This window comes from Acipenser ruthenus, chromosome 6 (assembly GCF_902713425.1).
Source record: "Acipenser ruthenus chromosome 6, fAciRut3.2 maternal haplotype, whole genome shotgun sequence".
Classification (NCBI taxonomy): Eukaryota; Metazoa; Chordata; class Actinopteri; order Acipenseriformes; family Acipenseridae; genus Acipenser; species Acipenser ruthenus.
Genome location: NC_081194.1, coordinates 45790656 through 45810940, shown reverse-complemented (window position 1 = coordinate 45810940; position 20285 = coordinate 45790656). Strand labels below are relative to the sequence as shown.

General features: G+C 40.6%; 1 protein-coding gene across 5 annotated transcripts in view; it reads left to right on the top strand.

The window, feature by feature from the left end:
* Positions 1–637: 637 nt before the first annotated feature.
* The window catches only part of tbce (tubulin folding cofactor E), a 22045-nt gene continuing 2397 nt past the window's right edge, over positions 638–20285 (top strand). Inside the window, exons 1-15 of one of the 5 annotated variants that reach the window (XM_059025438.1) lie at positions 638–703; positions 3590–3726; positions 4475–4559; positions 4757–4933; positions 5516–5604; positions 6573–6672; positions 7433–7535; positions 8876–8952; positions 9456–9551; positions 10510–10574; positions 11044–11108; positions 11211–11363; positions 12850–13003; positions 13132–13200; positions 20207–20266. In XM_059025438.1, the coding sequence (XP_058881421.1) occupies positions 3597–3726; positions 4475–4559; positions 4757–4933; positions 5516–5604; positions 6573–6672; positions 7433–7535; positions 8876–8952; positions 9456–9551; positions 10510–10574; positions 11044–11108; positions 11211–11363; positions 12850–13003; positions 13132–13200; positions 20207–20266 (1423 nt within the window). In that variant the 5' untranslated portion in view covers positions 638–703; positions 3590–3596. Of the gene's footprint in view, positions 815–2060; positions 2388–2639; positions 2659–3589; positions 3727–4474; positions 4560–4756; positions 4934–5515; positions 5605–6572; positions 6673–7432; positions 7536–8875; positions 8953–9455; positions 9552–10509; positions 10575–11043; positions 11109–11210; positions 11364–12849; positions 13004–13131; positions 13201–20206; positions 20267–20285 lie in introns of those variants that run through there. The other 4 variants (XM_059025437.1, XM_034017308.3, XM_034017309.3 and 1 more) reach the window with 4 other exon arrangements.

Here is a 20285-nt window from a genome sequence, read left to right as displayed (position 1 = left end):
TATTGGTGTGTTGTGGGTGGCGCACTCAAGGTCAGGCACTTTCCAAGCAGTGTTTGTCGCATTGGATCGTGGATACCATCCGGCTGGCTTATGAGCTGGCTAACCTATCCTCTCCAAGTGATGTTACAGCTCACTCCACTAGAGGGACTATGACGTCTTGGGCAGTGTTTCATGGGGCATCCCTACCTGACATATGTAACGCTGCGGCGTGGTCCACACCGCACACATTTATAAGGTTTTACCGACTGAACATGGCTACTTCAGCAGCGCCTTCTGTGGGGTCCAGAGTCCTTGATGCAGCTTGCCCTTTTGCGCAGCAGCTTTCCAGTTAGGCTCGCACCAAGGCAAGTCTTGTGGTTGCTTTGGCTCACTGCGACAGCTTGGGTATACATTTCCCAACTCGTAATGGTTGACATTTCAAGATTGAAAGGTAATGTTAGGTTACTTACCGTAACCCTGGTTCCCTGAAAAAGAAATGTCAACCATTAAATTTGCGAGGTAGCTAGCTCGCCTTCATTGCCATACGGAATCAAATGGCAACGGTTGCTGTGTGATGTAGCGTCTTGTTCCAGAATGCAACAGTCACATGGTCACGCCGGGCCTATCAGGCAGCTTTTTAAATATGTGCTCAGGTCATGTGACACGAGGGTCATTTCCCAACTCGTAATGGTTGACATTTATTTTTCAGGGAACAAGGGTTACGGTAAGTAACCTAACACTGATGCTCGTCTCGGAGGTTCCGGGTCTTTCCATCTTTCACTACACTTTACCCAATGGTCCATATACCGCCACGAATTGGAGGGGAATGGCAGATGTAAGGCAGTAATTTATTACACGTACTATTTTATTTAAATTAATTGGTTCTACCCGTCATTTTCAACAATCTGATTGGCCAAATTAGTATGAGTAGTATTAGAATTACAACACATACTAAAGTCAAATGAGAATGTGTAGTAAATATTTGAAACACGTTTCTGACACGGATGGCCTTCCATACTGTTTTGCAAAATTGTTTTCATTACAGTTCCGAACGTAAGGCTATTTCTACTGTTGTGTTGTTTGTGTTATGCAAAAATAAAACATGTATAATTATGGATTAAATATTTGCAACACTTGTCAGTATATTTAATTGACTTAAAAAAATACCCTGTAAAATAAAAGTACTGTAGACTTTACACAGGATTTTCTTTATTTCCCAATTAAGCTTTTACTAACAGTTTTTTTTATTATCAGTAAATCCAAAAAAAAAAAAAAAAAGCAGCCCTTTTCGAACAGATTAATCATAATTATTGTAACAAGGAATTGCAAGAATAGTGTTCTTTTGTTAGGAGGCAGTGTGGTCCAGTGGTTAAAGTCCAGCGCTTATAAGCAGAAGACTACCAGTTCAAATCCCATCTCTCCCACTGACTGTCTCACTGTGTGACCCTGAGCAAGTCACTTAACCTCCTTGTGCTCCATCCTATGGATGAGATGTTAAATCAATGTCCTATTGTAAGTGACTCTGCATATAATGCACAGTTCACAGCCTACCTCTGTAAATGCTTTGTGATGGTGGTACACTATGAAAGGCGTTATATAAAGATATTATTATATATTATATTATTCCATCAACACGGGGTTAATATCAGGTTAGAAAATACAACCTTATTTTATAAAATGCAAAACATCATTACAGTCAACCAATTGTTTCTGTAATTTACCATGAACTACCTAGGAGTAGGTATAAACATAACTACAATTGTTTTTATAAGCCTTTTCAGAAGTGCTTTGTTTGCATCTGCGTCAATTCTCGACTCGCAAACACAGACTTTGTGACAACGTACCCTGACGTGTGTCAGACATCACACAATAGGCTTCGCTGAACTAATATGAAAGTAAAACCTGAGTACTATTTTAAAAGCGGGTGATTACATATCATTTATAAAGATACAAATTATTCACACGTCAAAAAAGTTTTGCACTGCTTAAGAATTTTAAAGTCCTTGCGGTCTAGAATGGATAATGTTGTATTTCTTTTTTGCTGGTCTACGCCTTCTTTAACCACTATGCGCAGTGCAGCAGCATCTTTGGTAGGAGGGGTCGATGCCTGGCACACTGTCTCAGGAAAATGACCTCACAAACGTCAACGACCATTTTCTGTGCAGACTGTAAATTAAAACTCGTCTCATGTATGTGCCTTCAGGAATAATATTTGAACACTCCCAATATATATAACATCATCAAAAATCGTCCACAAGTAAACAGCCTGGATAAGGTAAAAAAATAAATTGACAGTCACGTTGCTTGTTAACGGATTATTAACTGTAAACCTTTTTTTTTTTAGCTCGTTTATTTTGAATGAAATTATACATCATCCGGGTTTTTCTAATGTAATTTCTAAATAACTGGTAAGAGCTGCTTGGCTGGGTTTAATACACTTGCAATGTTTTTTTTGTAAACAGATTGCTGAATGCGGTTACAATCTATTTCCAGCTGTTTAGCACAAATCAATTAAACTTAAGCGTTTGTATGCATCAGTTTAGAGCAAAGGTTGAAATAACGTAATTAAATTAACAATAAAAGTATTTTCACGTGTGGGTTATCACATATTCGTATAACAAAATACTTACCTGTAGGCCTATTCGTACTGGATTTAGTCTTTTGACAAATCATTCTAAAGTAAGTTACACTTGTGCAAAGTGTAAAGTTAGATTTTTTCTGTTCTTTCTTTGTATCACAAAGACTACAATGTGGAAGGGGTTCCAGCTTCAGGAATATTAGTGAAGGGACCAGGGCAGGTTAAAGGATCTGTAGCATTATATTTTAAACTATGTAAAAGTGTAAAAGTTATTTTTCTTTCTTGTTGTTGCAAAACATATGGTTGGGTAAAATGTCCTATTTTTGTTACCAGTAAAATGGAAAACGAATGTTTTGAAACAATTTTGGCCCTGAGCATCAAATAATCTTTTTTGAAAGAGTTAGTTCTGTTCATCAGTATCTATACATGTTTCTTACTTTAGATTTTTTGAGTTGCCAGACCAAGCTCGACTATGGTCAAGGCCACATATCTTGAAAGACACACAGATGTCGGGTCCAACTCGCCAGCCAGAGGCAGTAGTATATTTCACTGTGAAATATATTACAGCTAACCCTAATACCTCCGCCTTTAAAAGTGTAATAACTAATAAAACACATATGTAACATGACCACATCTTTGGCCTCAGTGTGTGAAGGGGATATAGACTAAGTTACAACATTTCAATTCAACACCACTAAGACAATACTTACATCAAAATAAAATCTCAGTTCAAGTGTCATCTTATAATTTAAAGGCATACGGACAAAAAAACGAGGGTTGTTATCTCATCACAGATATCAGGGGGCAAGTGTAGCAGGGCATGCTTGTGAGCCTGTGAATTGAGATGTAAGATGATGTTTTATTAACTGCTCCTTCATTGGAATCCTTCTGTGCATTGGTAGCCACAGTGAGTTAGCCACATCCCTCCTGGGCCAATTACATAGGCATGTGAGGACACGAGTGCCATAGAGGTACATAACATTTTCAGTTTGTAATCTGTTTACTGAGTCTGTTCTCTGCTTTCTTCCTCAGATCTCTAATGACAATTCTTAATGCCCAATTAGCCAACATGACTGATTCTGTTCCGTGTGACGCAGTTGGGAGGCGGATCATCTGCGATGGAGAGAAGGGGACCGTGCTGTTTGTTGGGAACGTGCCCCCTACAGCAGGTGAGCCAGTACTTGTTTGACATCTTGTGTGTGTACTTATTGTATTCGTTTAATTTTTATTACTGTCTGCAGAGATACAGTATGTTGTGTTACTTTTACCACACATGTGCACTGGTTTAAATAGGGATATACCCAACTGTACATAATAAGGCTGTAATTCCTCTGCCACATCTTTCACCCTGTCTTCCTCTGAGGAAACTTAAATCTACAAACCACTGTTGTTTGTTTTGGTAGCAACGTTGTTTTGTTGTGTACACATACTGGTACTAACAGAATTAGTTTTGCAAAGCTGATGTCAGACCAATAGGCTTTTGCAGTCTTATTAACTAAAGGGGGCACATGCGTTCTTTTTATCGGCGTGACGTACCTACTGAATGACAATAAGACTGTCAAACTTAGGAGGTTATGGGAAGATAATGCTTCTTGTAATAAGATTCATGCAATGCCATGCCACATAAATATGTTTCCATAAAGTGGATCCAACAGTGTTGAAATTATTTCAAGGGGAGTCGACCCATGCTATATTTCTGGTGGTATGACCCAACTAATTATTTTTCCACATAATAGTAATGTTCATTCAATGGGCCCACTTCACAAAGCTTTAACTTATGAGTTATTTAAATTGTTATTTTTTTCGGTTGATATATGTAAAAAATGTGCTATACACTGCTTGCATCTGCAGCATTTCACTGAGACTGAATGTCTGAATGTAGGTTAGTATATGTTTATTATTTTCCTTTCATTTCAGGTCTTTGGCTTGGTGTGGAATGGGATAACCCAGAACGAGGCAAGCATGACGGGAGCAATGAGGGAGTCCGGTATTTCAAAAGCCGGTAAGCAGGTGACATGGTGTTGAAGGGTAAGCTGGCCCTATGACCAGTAACTCTAAGAAGCTGTGCTGTTAAACATGTTGGTTCTCAAGACTTCAATTATTTTGTCAGTACTGTACATATTGATGGTAGCCTTTGGTGTTAGGCAAGATTAACAGTGATATACAAAGTCACGCGCAAATCATTATTTTCTCTTTCAGTCACCCTACCAGCGCCTCCTTTATCCGCCCAAAGAAAGTCCATTTTGGAGTGGACTTACTAACAGCACTAAAAAAGCGTTACGATCTAGAGGACAACCAGGGCTACACAGAGAAAATGACCGTTGGCAAAACGGAAGTCCAAATGGTGGGGTTTCAATCTGTCTCGGAGAAACAAAGGTAAAGTAGGGGGTTATGGGGTTAAGGGTTCAATTACAACGGGGAATAATTTTATGCATCTTGTGAGGGAGATGCTTTAAAATAGTAAGTAGCTTCAAATGTCATTTTCATTTCCTTTTTTTTTTTTTAACATTACCCTAACTGTTTTGTTATTTGAAATCATTCAGTGTTTTTTGTTGATCCAACATTGAGTTATTATTTCTCTTAATCCGCCTTTACCTGCTTCTGAGTTTGAATATCCTAAATGCCAGCACTGAGCAGCCTTCCTCATTCCATTCAAATCATGTGACAATATGACCTTTCAACTCTGTTTGCCCCCTACTTGACATATATAGACATAGAAAGTAGGTGGAGCTTCAGAGTTGAAAGGTCACAAGCTCAAAGCCAGGTAAAGACAGATTTTGAGAAATTATGGTAACTCAATATTTGAGCGACAGAAATCAGAACAACTCAGAATGAAAAATAACTAAAATGACATTTTAAACTACTTTTTTTTTTTTTTTTTTTTTTTAAGTCTTCTGTCACTATTTTCTTACCATGTATTTAAATGTTGCAAACCTTGCCCTGTTTTGTTATCAATAGTCAGTTGCACAAACTTGAAGTGGTTTCTGTGAAAGGAAGTGATGTAAGCAGTGCCGGTCAAGATAATGAAATCCAGCAGACAACTCCAAGTATCCTTAATTCTTCCCTGCTGAGGTTGTATATTCGAAGTCTCAGGAGTTTCTTATCCAATTTTAATGAAATGTGGTTCGGAAATTCTTTAGCACGTTATTATCTCCCGCAGGCAATACAATCCCTAACGACAGGAGTATAGTGGAGGTAGTCTGTCTGTGTGTCATATTTATCCAATTATGATGAAAGTTGGTATAAGCATTATTAAGCTCAAGGTATTGAGAGTATTAGGTTCTAGTGATATTTGAATGTATCTGGAAAACCACTCATTAGATAAAGAAACTTGGTATTATCATTTATCATAAGTCTGGGAATGTGGGATATATGGAGGCATCACGGTCTTAAATAACACTTATCCAATTTTCTTTAAACTTTATTACCATTGGAACATGTATATGGTATGTACAGTGGATATCGGTGAAGAAGATGTACTTTTCATGATTCCAATTTTGTATTAACAGCTGTGGCATGGAATGTAAGTTTACTAGAATTCTACTTCAGATCTGATGTTTTCAAAACATATCCATAGATCACAAAGGGACAGTGTAAGTAACAGGGTTGTCACATACATTATTAAGAAAAAAATAATAATAATAATAATAATAATAATAAATCAAGAAATAAAAGTGAGGCAAGGCTGAGCAATAAAATTGGGGGCAGCAGTGTGGAGTAGTGGTTAGGGCTCTGGACTCTTGACCGGAGGGTTGTGGGTTCAATCCCCAGTGGGGGACACTGCTGTTGTACCCTTGAGCAAGGTACTTTACCTAGATTGCTCCAGTAAAAACCCAGCTGTATAAATGGGTAATTGTATGTAAAAATAATGTGATATCTGTATAATGTGAAATAATGTATAATGTGATATCTTGTAACAATTGTAAGTCGCCCTGGATAAGGGCGTCTGCTAAGAAATGAATAATAATAATAATAATAAAATACAACTTGGCCTGACCTTAACTCCCTAACTCAGATATTGTATTGTTAAATTTGTCGGAGAACTTGCTGTCTTCATGGGACCGGGTAGCTGATATTACACGACAGCTCACGAAACTGAAAGCACTTGAACTTCGGTAAGGATATCTGTTTCGTCTGTCTTTGGTATTCTTTTAATTTTTTGGACCCTATTTTAAAGCAAGGAGCAAGGCTAACATAATGAGAGGGATAAAGTACTTGTGTAACAGTATGAATAGAAGCACGTTTCTTGCTAGTTTTAATGCCATTCAAGTAATTGTAATTAATAAAAATTTCATAAATATATCTAGTACTACAAAGTTAAAGAAATATCTGTTTGATAGTGTTGCACTTCCTTGGTCATTTAACCTATAGGGTGAAATTGCCCCCACCCTTTCAATGCCTTCTTTCTACCAGCCAGCTGCTATGCGTTGACACTACTGAGGTAAAATAACCTAGGAAGTGTAAGAGACTTCCTGACAGCAAGTCATGGAGACATGACAACTTTTTTTTACCTGGTGTGGTACCGGTTATCAACTTAAAATGAAAATACATGTTTGCTATAATACATGTTGCAAAACTGCACATTTGAGACCTATGTAGTTGATGGAAGTGCACGACAGTTAAGATGTGTGGAATTATTTTTTTGTTAGCAACCAACCACTTTAAAATGATTTCATTCTCACTGAACGTTTGCATTTGCCTGTGCACAAACGAACAACATTTTTTTTGGATTTATTTTAAAAATGCAGACTTGATAATGTGGCCTAACATGCTTTTTGCATATGATTTCAGTGACCATAAAATAAGGTAGAAGATATTTTAAGACAGTACTTTAAATAACCCTTGTTAAGTATTTGATTTATGTCTTCCTTTTAGTGGGAACAGACTAAGCATCCCTGCAAATCCCTCCTCACTGACCCATGCTTTTGCCAATCTGAAGGAGTTGGCACTAAACAAAACTGGGGTTAACTGGTCTGAGGTAAGGAACTTGTTTATACACCTCTGATTAGCAAACATTCTTGTAAGCTATTTTGGATTCTTCTTATTAAATATCGTGAACTATAAGTCTAGTTTTGCCTAACTGTCTACCATTCAAGAAGAAGGTCGGTTTAATAAGCCTGTGTCCCACAGAGTAAGCCACAGTTGGATATTATTGGAGCTTTTTACAGCACTGGGGAATCATCCTTGATTACATCAATTGCTTTTCTATGGTTTCCCAGGATTTGCCCCTAGAAATAAGTTGGGGTTGGGGGGGCGGCGCCTGTGTAACTGTTCAAGGGGAGGCACAGTGCCTGTCCCTCCAACCTTGTTGTTTTCATTAAAGATGCATCTCTCAACTGCTGCAATGTACAAGCTTTTAGTTTAGAGCAAATCAGCCATCAGAGGCTATTACGTCACCAACTGAGCTTAATCTCTGTTTTAACCCCATTGTGCAGATTTAATGCTGAACGGCACAGAAACAGAAGCGCTAACTCTAAACTCACTACACAGACAACTAGTACATTCCCAAAAACTACCCAAAACAAACACCACCCTCAGAAGCAGCCACATGTACACGTGTATTCGTGCCAGAGTGTAAAATGGTATTCTTTTGTCATAAAAATGTATCTTGTAATGCTTGAGTATAAAAGGAAATACACATAGGAGCCTCCGGGGAACCAAAACAGTAATACATAAAGCTTCCTCAGTTTTGTCTAAAAACGTGACAGCCCCTGGCAGCAACGGAGGTTGTCATCATGAAGTGGGTGCTTCAAATCAGGTTTACTTGTCTTAGAAACTGGGATTATCTGCAGCCTCCCCTTATAAAAGTTTACCACTGTATTTTTGCTCTATATTTATACATACTGTATTATGTATTTACCATCGTTTTCCATGTTTATTAATATGTTTTACCAAACTTTGCTATTCTGCATTGCTTACCTGTGCTTTCGCGGTGCTTTATTACAATTTGCTATGCTTTTACTATGAGAAACTTTTGTAATGGTCAATGTGTTGTGTGTGTGTGCAGTAGTGCGGCATTTTTTACATATTACATTTGTTTTTCAGTTTGTCAAGTAAAAAAACAAAAAGGGGAAGGGGGTGGGAGGGTATCATTTTTATTTATTTATTACCCAAGGGAGGCCCACTATCACAATGTTTGAGAACCCTTCTCTAATATAATCCAGGAGTAGTTTATCCTTTCGGGTTATATTGAGAAAATATATTTATTCTAAATGTCAAACACTTTTGTGATAAAGTATGATAATATCTAAATGGCAATTCAGATCCAAAATGTAACTTGTGGTCTCTCATCTCTTTATTTCCGTGTTTTCTCTGTAGGTTCTGGAATGTGCACCGATGTGGCCTGCCCTGGAAGAGCTGTATCTTTCTGACAATTCTATTACTGATTTGCAAAAGTAAGTGTGGTCATGCAGATGAGCAGCTGATGAGCAGCTGATAGATTTATTTACATTTTAGTTAAGAATCTCAGTCATGGGGTCCCAGAGTGGCTGGTAAATGCATGACCGTGTGATGTGCAGGGTAAGTCAAACAGCCAGGGAAGTGTAGGTTCACGAGCCTGGCTGTGCAAAGTAGCCATTCTTTACAGGCGATTCCACAGGTAGTGTTGCATAAAGTCATTAAATTAGAGGAATAATTTCCATGACAGCGATTGCAAGCTCAGGTTTTTGTAATAACTGTATTAGCATTCAGTGTACTATAAAAATGTGCATCTATGTATCTATGTGTAAATTCCACAGTAAAAAAGAAAGTGTGCTGGTGTCCCTGTTTAACAGCCTCTTTATGCATTGCTCAATGTGTATGTATGTACTGCTGTATGTGTTTTTTTTTTTTTTTTTTTTTTTTTAAAGCTTGTGGAATGTTTTAGTCCCGAGCTAAAAGTATATATTTTTTTTTCCAGACCAGTACATGTTTTGCAGTCCTTGACCTTATTAGATCTAAGTAACAATCCATTATCAGGTGGAGAGCAGCTCAAAAACATTGGATACCTGCCAAGGTATGATACAAAATCTTTTTTCTCTACAAATGTGCTGCTTGTGGCTTAAGTGCTCATAAAAAGTGAGGTATAATGGTACGGGCTACTGTCAGGCACAGTGCATGAAAGCTCCATGAGATCTATGTGAAGACAAATCAGTCCTGAGCTGAACACTCCCTGCCTCTCACAAGCCTCTTGTCTATTTAGCTGGGGGCTATTGAGACCACCAAATTCACTTTTGACCTGAGCCAGAGTCAAAGCAAGTGAGATAACCCAATGCTCCATCTTGCCCCTAGCATGCATATGCCTTAAACAAGACAGTCTGGACTTTTTTTTTTAGTTCAGGTTTATAAATGCTAAGACTGTAAATCTGCTGTACATGTAATAGTTTAAACATGTTTTATATAAACCTTTAATGTAAACAGACTTACTGTTTAAACTCTCATACACATTTTCAATGAAAAAGTAGGTTTGATTAATTATTTTACATTGATTTTTACACACAATATTCAATTAGTGGTTTACATGTATCAAGAGACTAAAACAAATGTGAACATCAATGCAAGATCCCTATAAAACAGGACATTTTTGGTAAAACTTTTAGTAAAACAGTATACCCTTCAGGATTTGTATGTTAATTTGCTGTTTTACTTTTGACAGTCTTAATGAATAGACAGGGCCTAGTTAAATACCTTGATAACTGTGATTTAGATTATTAATATTGGTAAGGATAAAAACTTTTGTGCCACAAAATCATATTCACTGAAATATAATTTTTGGATGATTAACTACATTAATCCATAGTTTCACCATTGGTCAACTCCATCAGCAACTTAACCGTGTTGGGTTTTTAGTTTTTATTACCCTAAAGCCAAACATGATTATTTTTAAATAGGAAGCACACATAGATGTTTTAAACCATGGTTAATTTTTAGCACTGATTTTCATAGTTTTAATAGTTTTAAATTTGTGTTTTCAGACTCAACAAACTTTTACTGACAAACACAGGGCTGTCTTCAATACATTTTGATGACGTTGGGCCAGGTAAGGGTAGTTACAAAGATAACTAGACTGTTCGAATCTCATTCCATAGTCTTTCTGTAATGCCTAATTGTGACAGATTCAATACACAATATAAAATAAATGTAAGCACTTGGTATTCTATAATTTTTTTGATTGATTGATCTCAAAATCTTTCTTAAAGACTCAAAACTACTACTGAGACACATTTTATTATATTTAAACAAACACTACTTGAAATGTGTTTCTATAACAACATATTTAACTGCTTCAGCCCAGTTTTCAGTTTCAGTTTGAACTAGACACCTTGTTTTGTGAAAGAAAATATCGAAACCTACTGTTGTGGTTCTTATTTTCTATCACTGATAACCTCATAGTCATAGCAATATAAAAAAGCAAAGTCAGCATTCCATGTTCTGACTAGCAATTTAAAATAAGATAAACCACTGGTGTGACATGTTTAACTTTTAATTCATTATTTTTCTACTTAAAGGCTGCAAAACAGCAATGTTTCCCTCGCTAGAGTTTTTAGCAGTTGACAACAACAACATTTCTCAGGTAAATTCTACAGTTGCTACATTGACATTTGTTTTCTTGAGATTCCTGATAATTTTTTTTTTTATAGTTTTTGGTTATTTGCATAATTTTTGTAACCCTCAGTGGTCCTTTGTGAACGAGTTGGAGAAGCTACAGAGTCTGCAGAAGCTGTCTTGCCTCAATAACCCTCTGATGTCAGCCGAGAGGAATGCAGAGACAGCACAGCAGCTGATCATCGCGAAGATAGGGAAACTACAGGTTCTCAACAAGTCGGAGGTATGGGTCCTCTGTATCTGGTTGGATTTTACAACATTGCCCTTAAATGTTACGTAATACTGTGCATATCCACCCGCAAAGGGATATAATGGAGGCACTACCTGTACGTATTTACAGAAGATGAAAATAAAGTTGGATCCTGCGGTATTTAGCATGCGCTTACATAATGTGTTATGCAATCTCTGCATCTCCCTGTTGCAAGTCAGTTTCAGTCTCAGACAAAAGAGAACTGACAGAAAATGGTGGAGTTTCCATGTGTGGTTATTTACATGTGAAGTGGTGAAGCGCGTGCACGTTTGGGAGAACATCTCGAGAGGATCAGGTTTGTGGCCAAAAATAATCTTCACAGAGAGGGATAGGGTAAATCTGATTTACTCGTGAGCATGACTAAAAGGAAATTCATGCCCATTTTCACATGGAAACCCACATTTCACATGAAAATGTCCACTGCTCCCAGTCCAGGCACCTTGGGAGCATACATGGAAGGTGTCTGGCAGTTTTCAGCCATGGTGCTCTGCGCTAGCTGGGTTGGACAGTTTCATTATATACCTCCGGGTTTAATTATTTTCTTTTTTGGTTAATTAATAAGTTGTGTGATAAATTAGTTGAACTATTATTCACTACTAACGATATGCCACCCCACCAATGGACTTTTGAAAAACAATTTTGGCAACAGCAGTAAAACACATTATTAAACAACCAGACACGAGGCATTTACAAATCACAGCTTTATTACATGAGCTTAACACTGCTTTAAAGTTTCATTCAAACAAGATGTCACCTGACAACCATGGATTTCCAGGTGAGATTCTCTCCTGTACCTGTTCTCTGTGCATGGAAACCACATTTTTCCGAGCTTTCTGCGAAAACAGCATGAGAACGCTACGCATGGCTAATTTTCATGTTAACCTCTTCCTTTTCCCTTCATTTGCATGACGTCAAGTAAAAAGAGGGTCTTCTTGAGTAAAATAAACTGAGCCAATGGAAACCCGAAATGCATAGGGTAATTTTTCATTTGGCTCGAGCACAATGTCTCGAGGAAAATTACAACACACATGGAAACTCCCCCATTGACAGAGTGATCATTGTTGCTTAGCCATTCAGGAGGTGCTTTTCAGTTCTACTTGCCTGCCATGTGTAGGCCAGATGAACAGTAAGAAAAACAAAATTAAACTTGAAGCTATGTTCTATAGCTGTAGCTACACACTACAGTTTTATAATGGTGGGCGCACCGCAATTATGTGACACTTTATTTTTTGTTTGAACTTGAGGACTAGTCATCCAATTGTGATGAAGCTTGGTATGGGCATTCTTTAAATGCTTGAGAGTATCACTATGACCAAGATTATGATATACTTATGCATATGTTCTTGCTTCAGAAATTATTATTAATGTCCTAGTAAAACAGTTAGGAATCCACAAAACATACAAATCCCTGAAGTAAATCAGTCGATTTTTGTTAATTAATTTGTGGATACTACTGCAGATATTGCCAGACGAGAGAAGGGGTGCAGAACTGGATTATCGTAAAATATTCGGAAGAGAGTGGCTAGAAGCGGGAGGGAATCAGGACCCAGAGAAGAATCGACCCAGTGAAGCCTTTACTGCCCAGCATCCTAGATACCAGATCCTCATTGAGAGTGAGTACAGTATTGACAGGGTCTAGAGTCTGTGAACAGATTCTCCAGAATGTTGCTATAGATCTGGAGCAGTTGCAGATAACTTGAGTAAAAAGTATACTGAATGGATGGAATATTTTTTGTTGCAGAATACGGTGCTCCCGAAGATGGTGAGCTAAAAGAGCAGCAGCCGTTCGCATTGAAAAATCAGCTGCTGAGTAAGTAGACCAATATTTATTTAAAGTACTTAAATTTACATAGTCATTGTTTGCTTGCTATTTGCCATTATCATGGCCCTTTTTGGAAAAAAAACAACAACAACAAAAAAAAAACTTTAAGTTTGATAGATGTTTATGTATACTTACACCCGAGGTTACAGTAAGATTACATTTATGCACATGAATTTAAGTTTCCACCAACTGTAAAATAGTGTCACATATCCCACCCTCAGAGTGGAGCCAAAGCAACACTCGGTTAAATCTGCTTTTCCCATTACTCCCCCCTCCCGGGAAAAATAATCTGCATTTTCGTGGTCTTCCCCCGCACGGTGTACCGTGTGGTACATGAAGGGCTGCAACGCCAGATACCATCGAGTTATCAGGGCACTGCTGTCTTTCATTGTGCTTGACCACTTGAGTGGGGGAGTGGTCAGTGACGAGATCAAATTAATGCCCCAGCAGGTAGCATCTTAAAGAGTGAGTGGCCCATTTAATGGCCACGGAGTAGTTGCGCTCCCGAGGGGAGCATTTTTTTTACTGATGTACAAGATGGGGTGTTCTATTCTGTCTACCGTATGGGACAAGACTGCACCCAAACCGACATCTGACTAAGGGATTGACCACTGTGCCATACTCGGGGATAAATCTTCGGTAATAACCGGCTAAGACCAGTAGACACCTCATCTGAGCCTTGGTTTTGGGGGTTGCTGCGTCCACTAAAGCCTGGACCGTGGTGACAACGGGTTTCACCCTTCCATTCCCCATTATAAATCCCAAATATTGCGTCTCTGTTTTGGCAAACGCACATTTTCTCAAGTTAGCTGTCAGCCGGGCTACCCTTAGAGACTGAAGGACGGGCATGATCCTAGCCAAATGCTCTCGCCAGGTGGAGCTGTAAATAACCACATCGTCAATATACACTGCCGCATATTCACGATGTGGATGTAAAACCTGGTCCATCAGTCTCTGAAAGGCAGCGGGCGCACCATGAAGCCCAAATCCTGTTGCGTAATCTACTACCACTAATATATGCGTATACCCAGAATCAGAAGGTAGCAAAGGGCTGACTATGTCCATTGCAATGCGTTCAAAGGGAGTGGAAATAATCGGCAGTGGGACCAAAGGGGCGGGGTGCACTCGACCCGACGCTACTCTCTGGCAGTCTGGGCATGTGGCTACATATTTCGACACATCATTATGAAGTCCTACCCAATAAAATCGAGCCAATATTCGTTCCTTGTCTTGTCAGCTCCGAGGTGCCCCGCAAAAGGGATATCATGCGCCAGCCTCATGACCTCAGGCCGACAAGACGGGGGAACCAATAATTGTGTTACAGGCTGTCCTGTGCCCATGGGAAGGTTTACCCGTGTGAACAGGCTGGCTGTAGGGGTGACGTCAGGCCAGAAAGAAACACACAGACAGGCAGTACTGGCGGGTGAAATTGAGACCCTGTGGCGCTCAGTGTTTTATTAAACATGCAGAAAAATAAAAGGTTGAACAAAAACAGACAAACAAAAACAGACTTACACTAAACAAACAGACAAACAAGTACAGTGCTGGTGCTTCCAGCACGTTGTAGCAATTATTTATTTTCTTACTTTTTATTCTCCTCTCCACACCCGTTCTCCACTCAGGAACACACAACCCTGAGTGAGTAAAACGTGCATCTGTGTATACTGTTGTGATTTTAAATCACAAGTGCTACACAGACCCATTTATATCCCGTGCACCAATACCTATACACTAATATTAACACACCACACGAAATACATAACACACACATGGGCGGGGCACACTGCCACATACCTCCCCGCTTGTGCACAGCACACAGGCCTCAACGGCCACCTCCCCCCTTAAAATCCCCAAAGTCTCGCTTAAAGTCCCGGGCCAAGAACAGGGACTTCAAGGGGTTCATGGGCGGCAATGTTGCCAGTAGCCAGACTGCTACTGGCAATGCTGTCAGCAGACATGCTGACAGCGGGGTGGCACACTCCAGCAGTGGAAAGGCTGCTTCCTCCCTTGGTGGTGCAGGCGGGAACAGTAGCCCGTCTCCCTCTGGCGGTGGAGGCAGAGGCAGCTCCTGCTGCTTTCCCTCTGGCGGTGGATGTGGTGGAAAGGCTGCCGACTCCTCCGGCAGCGGTGGAAAGGCTGCCGGCTCCTCTGGCAGCGGTGGTGGGGCTGATGCTGGCCACTCAGAGGGAGGCTGTGGCGCCTGGGCTGGTGTGTGCCATGCTCCCTTCAGCAGCATCAACAGAGGCTGCTGGGGGACACCATCATCCTGCCCTTCTCCCCCCCCAAAAAAAAATTCAGGGGGGTGAGCCTGCCACTCCTCCCCTTCTGGCCCTGGAGATGGCAGTAATGGCTCCCCCCTTCTGAGCGCTGGATGCATGGGCTCCCCCCTTCTGAGCGCTGGATGCATGGACTCCCCCCTTCTGAGCGCTGGATGCATGGGCTCCTCCCTTCTGGGCGCTAGATGCACGGGCTCCTCCCTTCTGAGCGCTGGATGCACGGGCTCCCCCCTTCTGGGCACTGGACGCTCATGCTTCCCCCCCCTCTGGGCGCTGGATGCTCGGGCTCCCCCCACTTGGGCATTAGTTCCCCCTCTTCGTATTGCGTGGAGCATACGCAAAGTTCTTTAAAAAAAACCTCCCAGCCATCATCCCCGACCTCCTCCTGCTGTTGCTAAGGTTGCTGTTGTTGCTGCTGCAGCTTTCCTTTCCCCCTTCTGTTCCCGGTCCTTCTCCCCACTTTCCTCTCTTAGGCTGCTTCCTCCTCCTCTTCTTGGAAAGGGCAGACAACCACTGTGTGCCCATATACTCTGCAAGCAAGGCACCAGCCTTGGTCCTCCAGGCCCCTGAGGAGATCCTCCAGCTCACTGCAGCCATCTCTCTAGCTCCAGCTTTCCATTTTTGTATTATTATTATTTTTTTTTTTCCCCTCGCACTACTCTTTCTGGCCTGAGTCTTGGAGGCGCTGTTGTCCCGGTTGTTGACCATGTGTGAACAGGCTGGCTGAAAGGGTGACATCAGGCCTGAAAGAAACATACAGACAGGCAGTACTGGCGGGTGAAACTGAGACACTGCGGTGCTCAGTGTTTTATTAAATATACAGAAAAATAAAAGGTTGAACAAAAACAGCACATGGCACTTTGAGCCAAAATAAATAGACAAACAAAAACAGACTAAAACTAAACAAATAGACAAACAAGTACAGTGTTGGTGCTTCCAGCACGTTGTAGCAATTATTTATTTTTTTACTTTTTTATTCTCCTCTCCACACCCGTTCTCCACTCAGGAACACACAACCCCGAGTGAGTAAAACGTGCATCTATATATACTGATTCAATTACCAATTAATTATTCGTATTGAATCCCAGCAAGTGAACTAATTTGTGCAATCCTGTGCTCACATACTTAATCTGCACATGAAGTGATTATGCAATCCCTGTGCCTAAATACAACTATATATTTTAAATCACTCCTGCTACACAGACCCATTTATATCCCATGCACCAATACCTATATACCAACATTAACACACCACACGCAACACATAACACACACATGGGCGGGGCACACTGCCACAAGCCTATACAGTAATTGCCCCTTGATAATAAAATGTGGAAATACTAGCGCCCCATCGCCTTCAACATCCTTACCTTCAATAGAAGTGTGCACTAGTGAGGGGTCGTTGTTTTGGCCCTACACTATGTCCACGCTTGAGTACCATATGTCTGGTATATTGAGAGGGGCGGGAATAACATCTGCCCTAGATGGACCAGTAATCTCGTCCTCTTGGTCACACTACGTTCCGACCCCCTTTGACTTGTGTTTGTCACCATTGTAGCAGGCTCCCACCAGACTCAAGCCTTGTCTCATGAATGCTCCCTCCCATTTTCTTATCCGTTTTTATTTGGTTTTCTTGGACGAAAAAGGGGGCAAATCATTTCAGTTTGAAAGGGAAAAACATTATCAATTATTTCCGGTCGAGACTGCCATTAATTTCACCAATTCTTTGTAGTTTGGCCAGTCTCGGCCCAAAATTACTGTGTGTGGTAGCCTTTCCGCCACCCCAACTACTAGGTGACGTTTTATCGGTCCTAATTTGACTGTGGGGTATGTTGCCGTGTCTCCATGGATACAGGAGATAGCCACCTGATAGCCACACCGCCCAAGAGAGATGTCCTAATTAAGGTCTGACCACACCCTGTGTCCATTAATGCATGGGTTTGCACATTTCCCAAAATTACATTGACAATACAAGGCCCCTCCCGACCATTTTCCCCTCACTTACCCGCTTCTGATGTCAGATTGCATGCTGCCACGTCACACTCCTTCGCAGATGGGCATGACTGTGCCTGATGTCCTGGCTGGTGGCATCTAACCCTTTGCGGTCCATTGTCGGACTGGGTCCAACATTGCAATTATTCCTCACAGGTCCTTTGTCGGACTGGGTCCGACATCATTATAGCAACGCAATAAACGGGTGTTTAGTCGTTTTTTCTCCGGAAAAAGCCGAGAAAACCATTCAATTGCCGAGTGGTAGCGAAAGGAGCCGAGACAAGTCGGGGGAAAAAAAAAAAAAAAAAAAAAAAGGCGTATTTCATGAATAGTCATACATGGTATCAGGTATCAGATAATGGGCGTCCATAGTAAACAAGCTGGCTAAGTGCGTCAGCGCACTGAGACTATCATGGACATTTGCAGAGCTTTTTTCAGATGTTATAGTAATAAAATAATGACTTGGATCGCATTATTGAGGAGTTTGGTGATAAAACGAGTGATCTGGAAATGATCGATCGGTATGTACGACTATTATTATTATTATTTATTTCTTACATAGCTGAAAGCTATAGCAAACAAAAGGCTGGGGCGGGGCTGGAGATGCCTAGTGTGTGCTTTGTTGATATGCAGGGCCATTTAAACCCGTTTGACTGTGAAAAAAAATACTTTTAAACAGCGCGTATAAAATTAACTGCGCGTGTGAAAATAAATTAGACCTGGCGTGCCTGACGTGCGATTAATAAATGGACCGCAAAGGGCTAATACAGGTAGAGGGGAAGGAGGGAACAGTGGTTAGATATCTGTCCCGTTGCTGGTATGGCATCGTCATCAGCCATGGCCTGGTAGGCTGCCTGTGCCTCCTCGATCAGGCAGGGTCCCAGTTGGCTTGCCCAGAACTCTTTGGGTCATAACGCGGTGGTAGCCAGCCACTCAAATGCAACCAGGTAAGCTTCTGGTCATCCTCCGTCGTCATCTTGTGCGTCCTCGCCTTTGGGACCGACATTATGGACCCTGTTGGTGTCGTGGGCGGTATCGCCAGCCCGACCCTCTTAATCAACACTGTGTTCCTCGGCCTCCTGTCTGTTGTCCACCTGCTCCACCAGTATTGACAACGATTCGTAGTCCATCCAACTCTGACACCACGTGTGGCAAAGTGGGTGAGTGTGTGCAGGTGAAGGCAATACAGCAGTGCAGAAGAAACAGACAGACAACAATATCCAAGTGCAGTGGTGTTTATTGGTTGTATTTTTTCCAAAGCCTGATGGCAAAACAACAGTAAAAAATAATGATGAAAAGTGATACAGCGACTTGTATCACTTTATTTATAATCCCCGGGTTTGACCCATAACCAATAGTCCCGTTCTTTATACACCCACACGTAACACAAAACACATACGCAGGTTCTTTAGTGAGTGAATTAGTGCTCGTGGTGCAAATACAGTTCTCTGTGAAACAAGGGAAGTGCTGGTGTCCGGTTTGGTGCTGGCCTTTGGCTACAGCTCCGGATCGTGTTAGTAGTCTAAACAACAAACAAACAGTTTTAGCAAGACAGTACGAAACAAACACAACACTCACATTTTTCACCTTTTTCCTTTTAGGTTCTTTCTAACCATTTACAAAGGAGCAGATCACTTTACTACGTCCCCTTTTTAGACCTTCACTCATGACTCCTTGGTTAACGAGCGCATCCGCTCCTCCAATCCGCGGATGCCACACTGTTTCCCGTCCGGGTCATTGAGTTTGTGTACCGTAGCTGTGCCCCCTTTCTAGATGACCGACTTCCACCTAACCCTGGGAATAAACTGTCATGCCATTTGGTCCAGGGTACTCTTTTCCCTTTACACAGCGCCCTTGCAGGTCGGGAGGGAGATCTAACACCAAGAATCATTCGATCTCTGTCACAAATAGATATTCACATTATTATTGATATGCATATACCCAGCAACAGGGCTATAGTGGAAGCGCCCATGTGTATGTGACTTATCTAATTCTGATGAACAGTCTTTAGCTGAAGTTATAGATAGTATCAGAATACTCTCAGTGCCTGTCAATCTGTCTTTATGCATACACATACAGTATATATGTCACATTTACAATTTTACTTTAGAGAAGAAATTATCCTATTGTGATACATTTTGTGGGGAAACATGTCAGTCTGCATGTCACACATTTCACAAAAAACTAAAAAAACAATCTGGCATCAGTCATGGCATTTTGCTCGATTAGACAATGTGTTAGTTTACAGAGATGGGCTACTGTAAAATGTACTATTTAAATGTATTAGGTGCTTCAAAACTCTAGTTTTAATGTATCCCAGTATGTTAATAGGAGTTTCTCTACTGTAGATACCATATTGTGCAACAGTGAAGTAATCCATATTGTAAATTAATATTCCATAAAAAATTGTACACTAGATTATTTCAAAATAATCTGTGAAGCAACAATACTTGTACTTGTAAAGTACTGTTAAAAAAAGAAAACAAAAAAACAAGACAAAATAAAATGTAACTGCCATTGCATTCCTATAAAAACTGTCAATAGGAATGTCATAAATGTACTGAATTGTACATTTTAACTTGTTCCATGCTGTATATCTAACATTTGGATGTGTTTATTATCAGTGTACACAGTCTGGTCCACTTCAGTACTTGCAAGCTGATACCAGAAGCAGTAGTGTGGAATTCAGCTTCTTGCTTCTAATAAAGATTATTTGTGTTTTCAAGCCATAACCTTCAAATGTCCAGATAGGGATGAAAAAAAGCCCATCGAAAAGAAACTTCCAGGTAAGCACTTTAAAAGGAT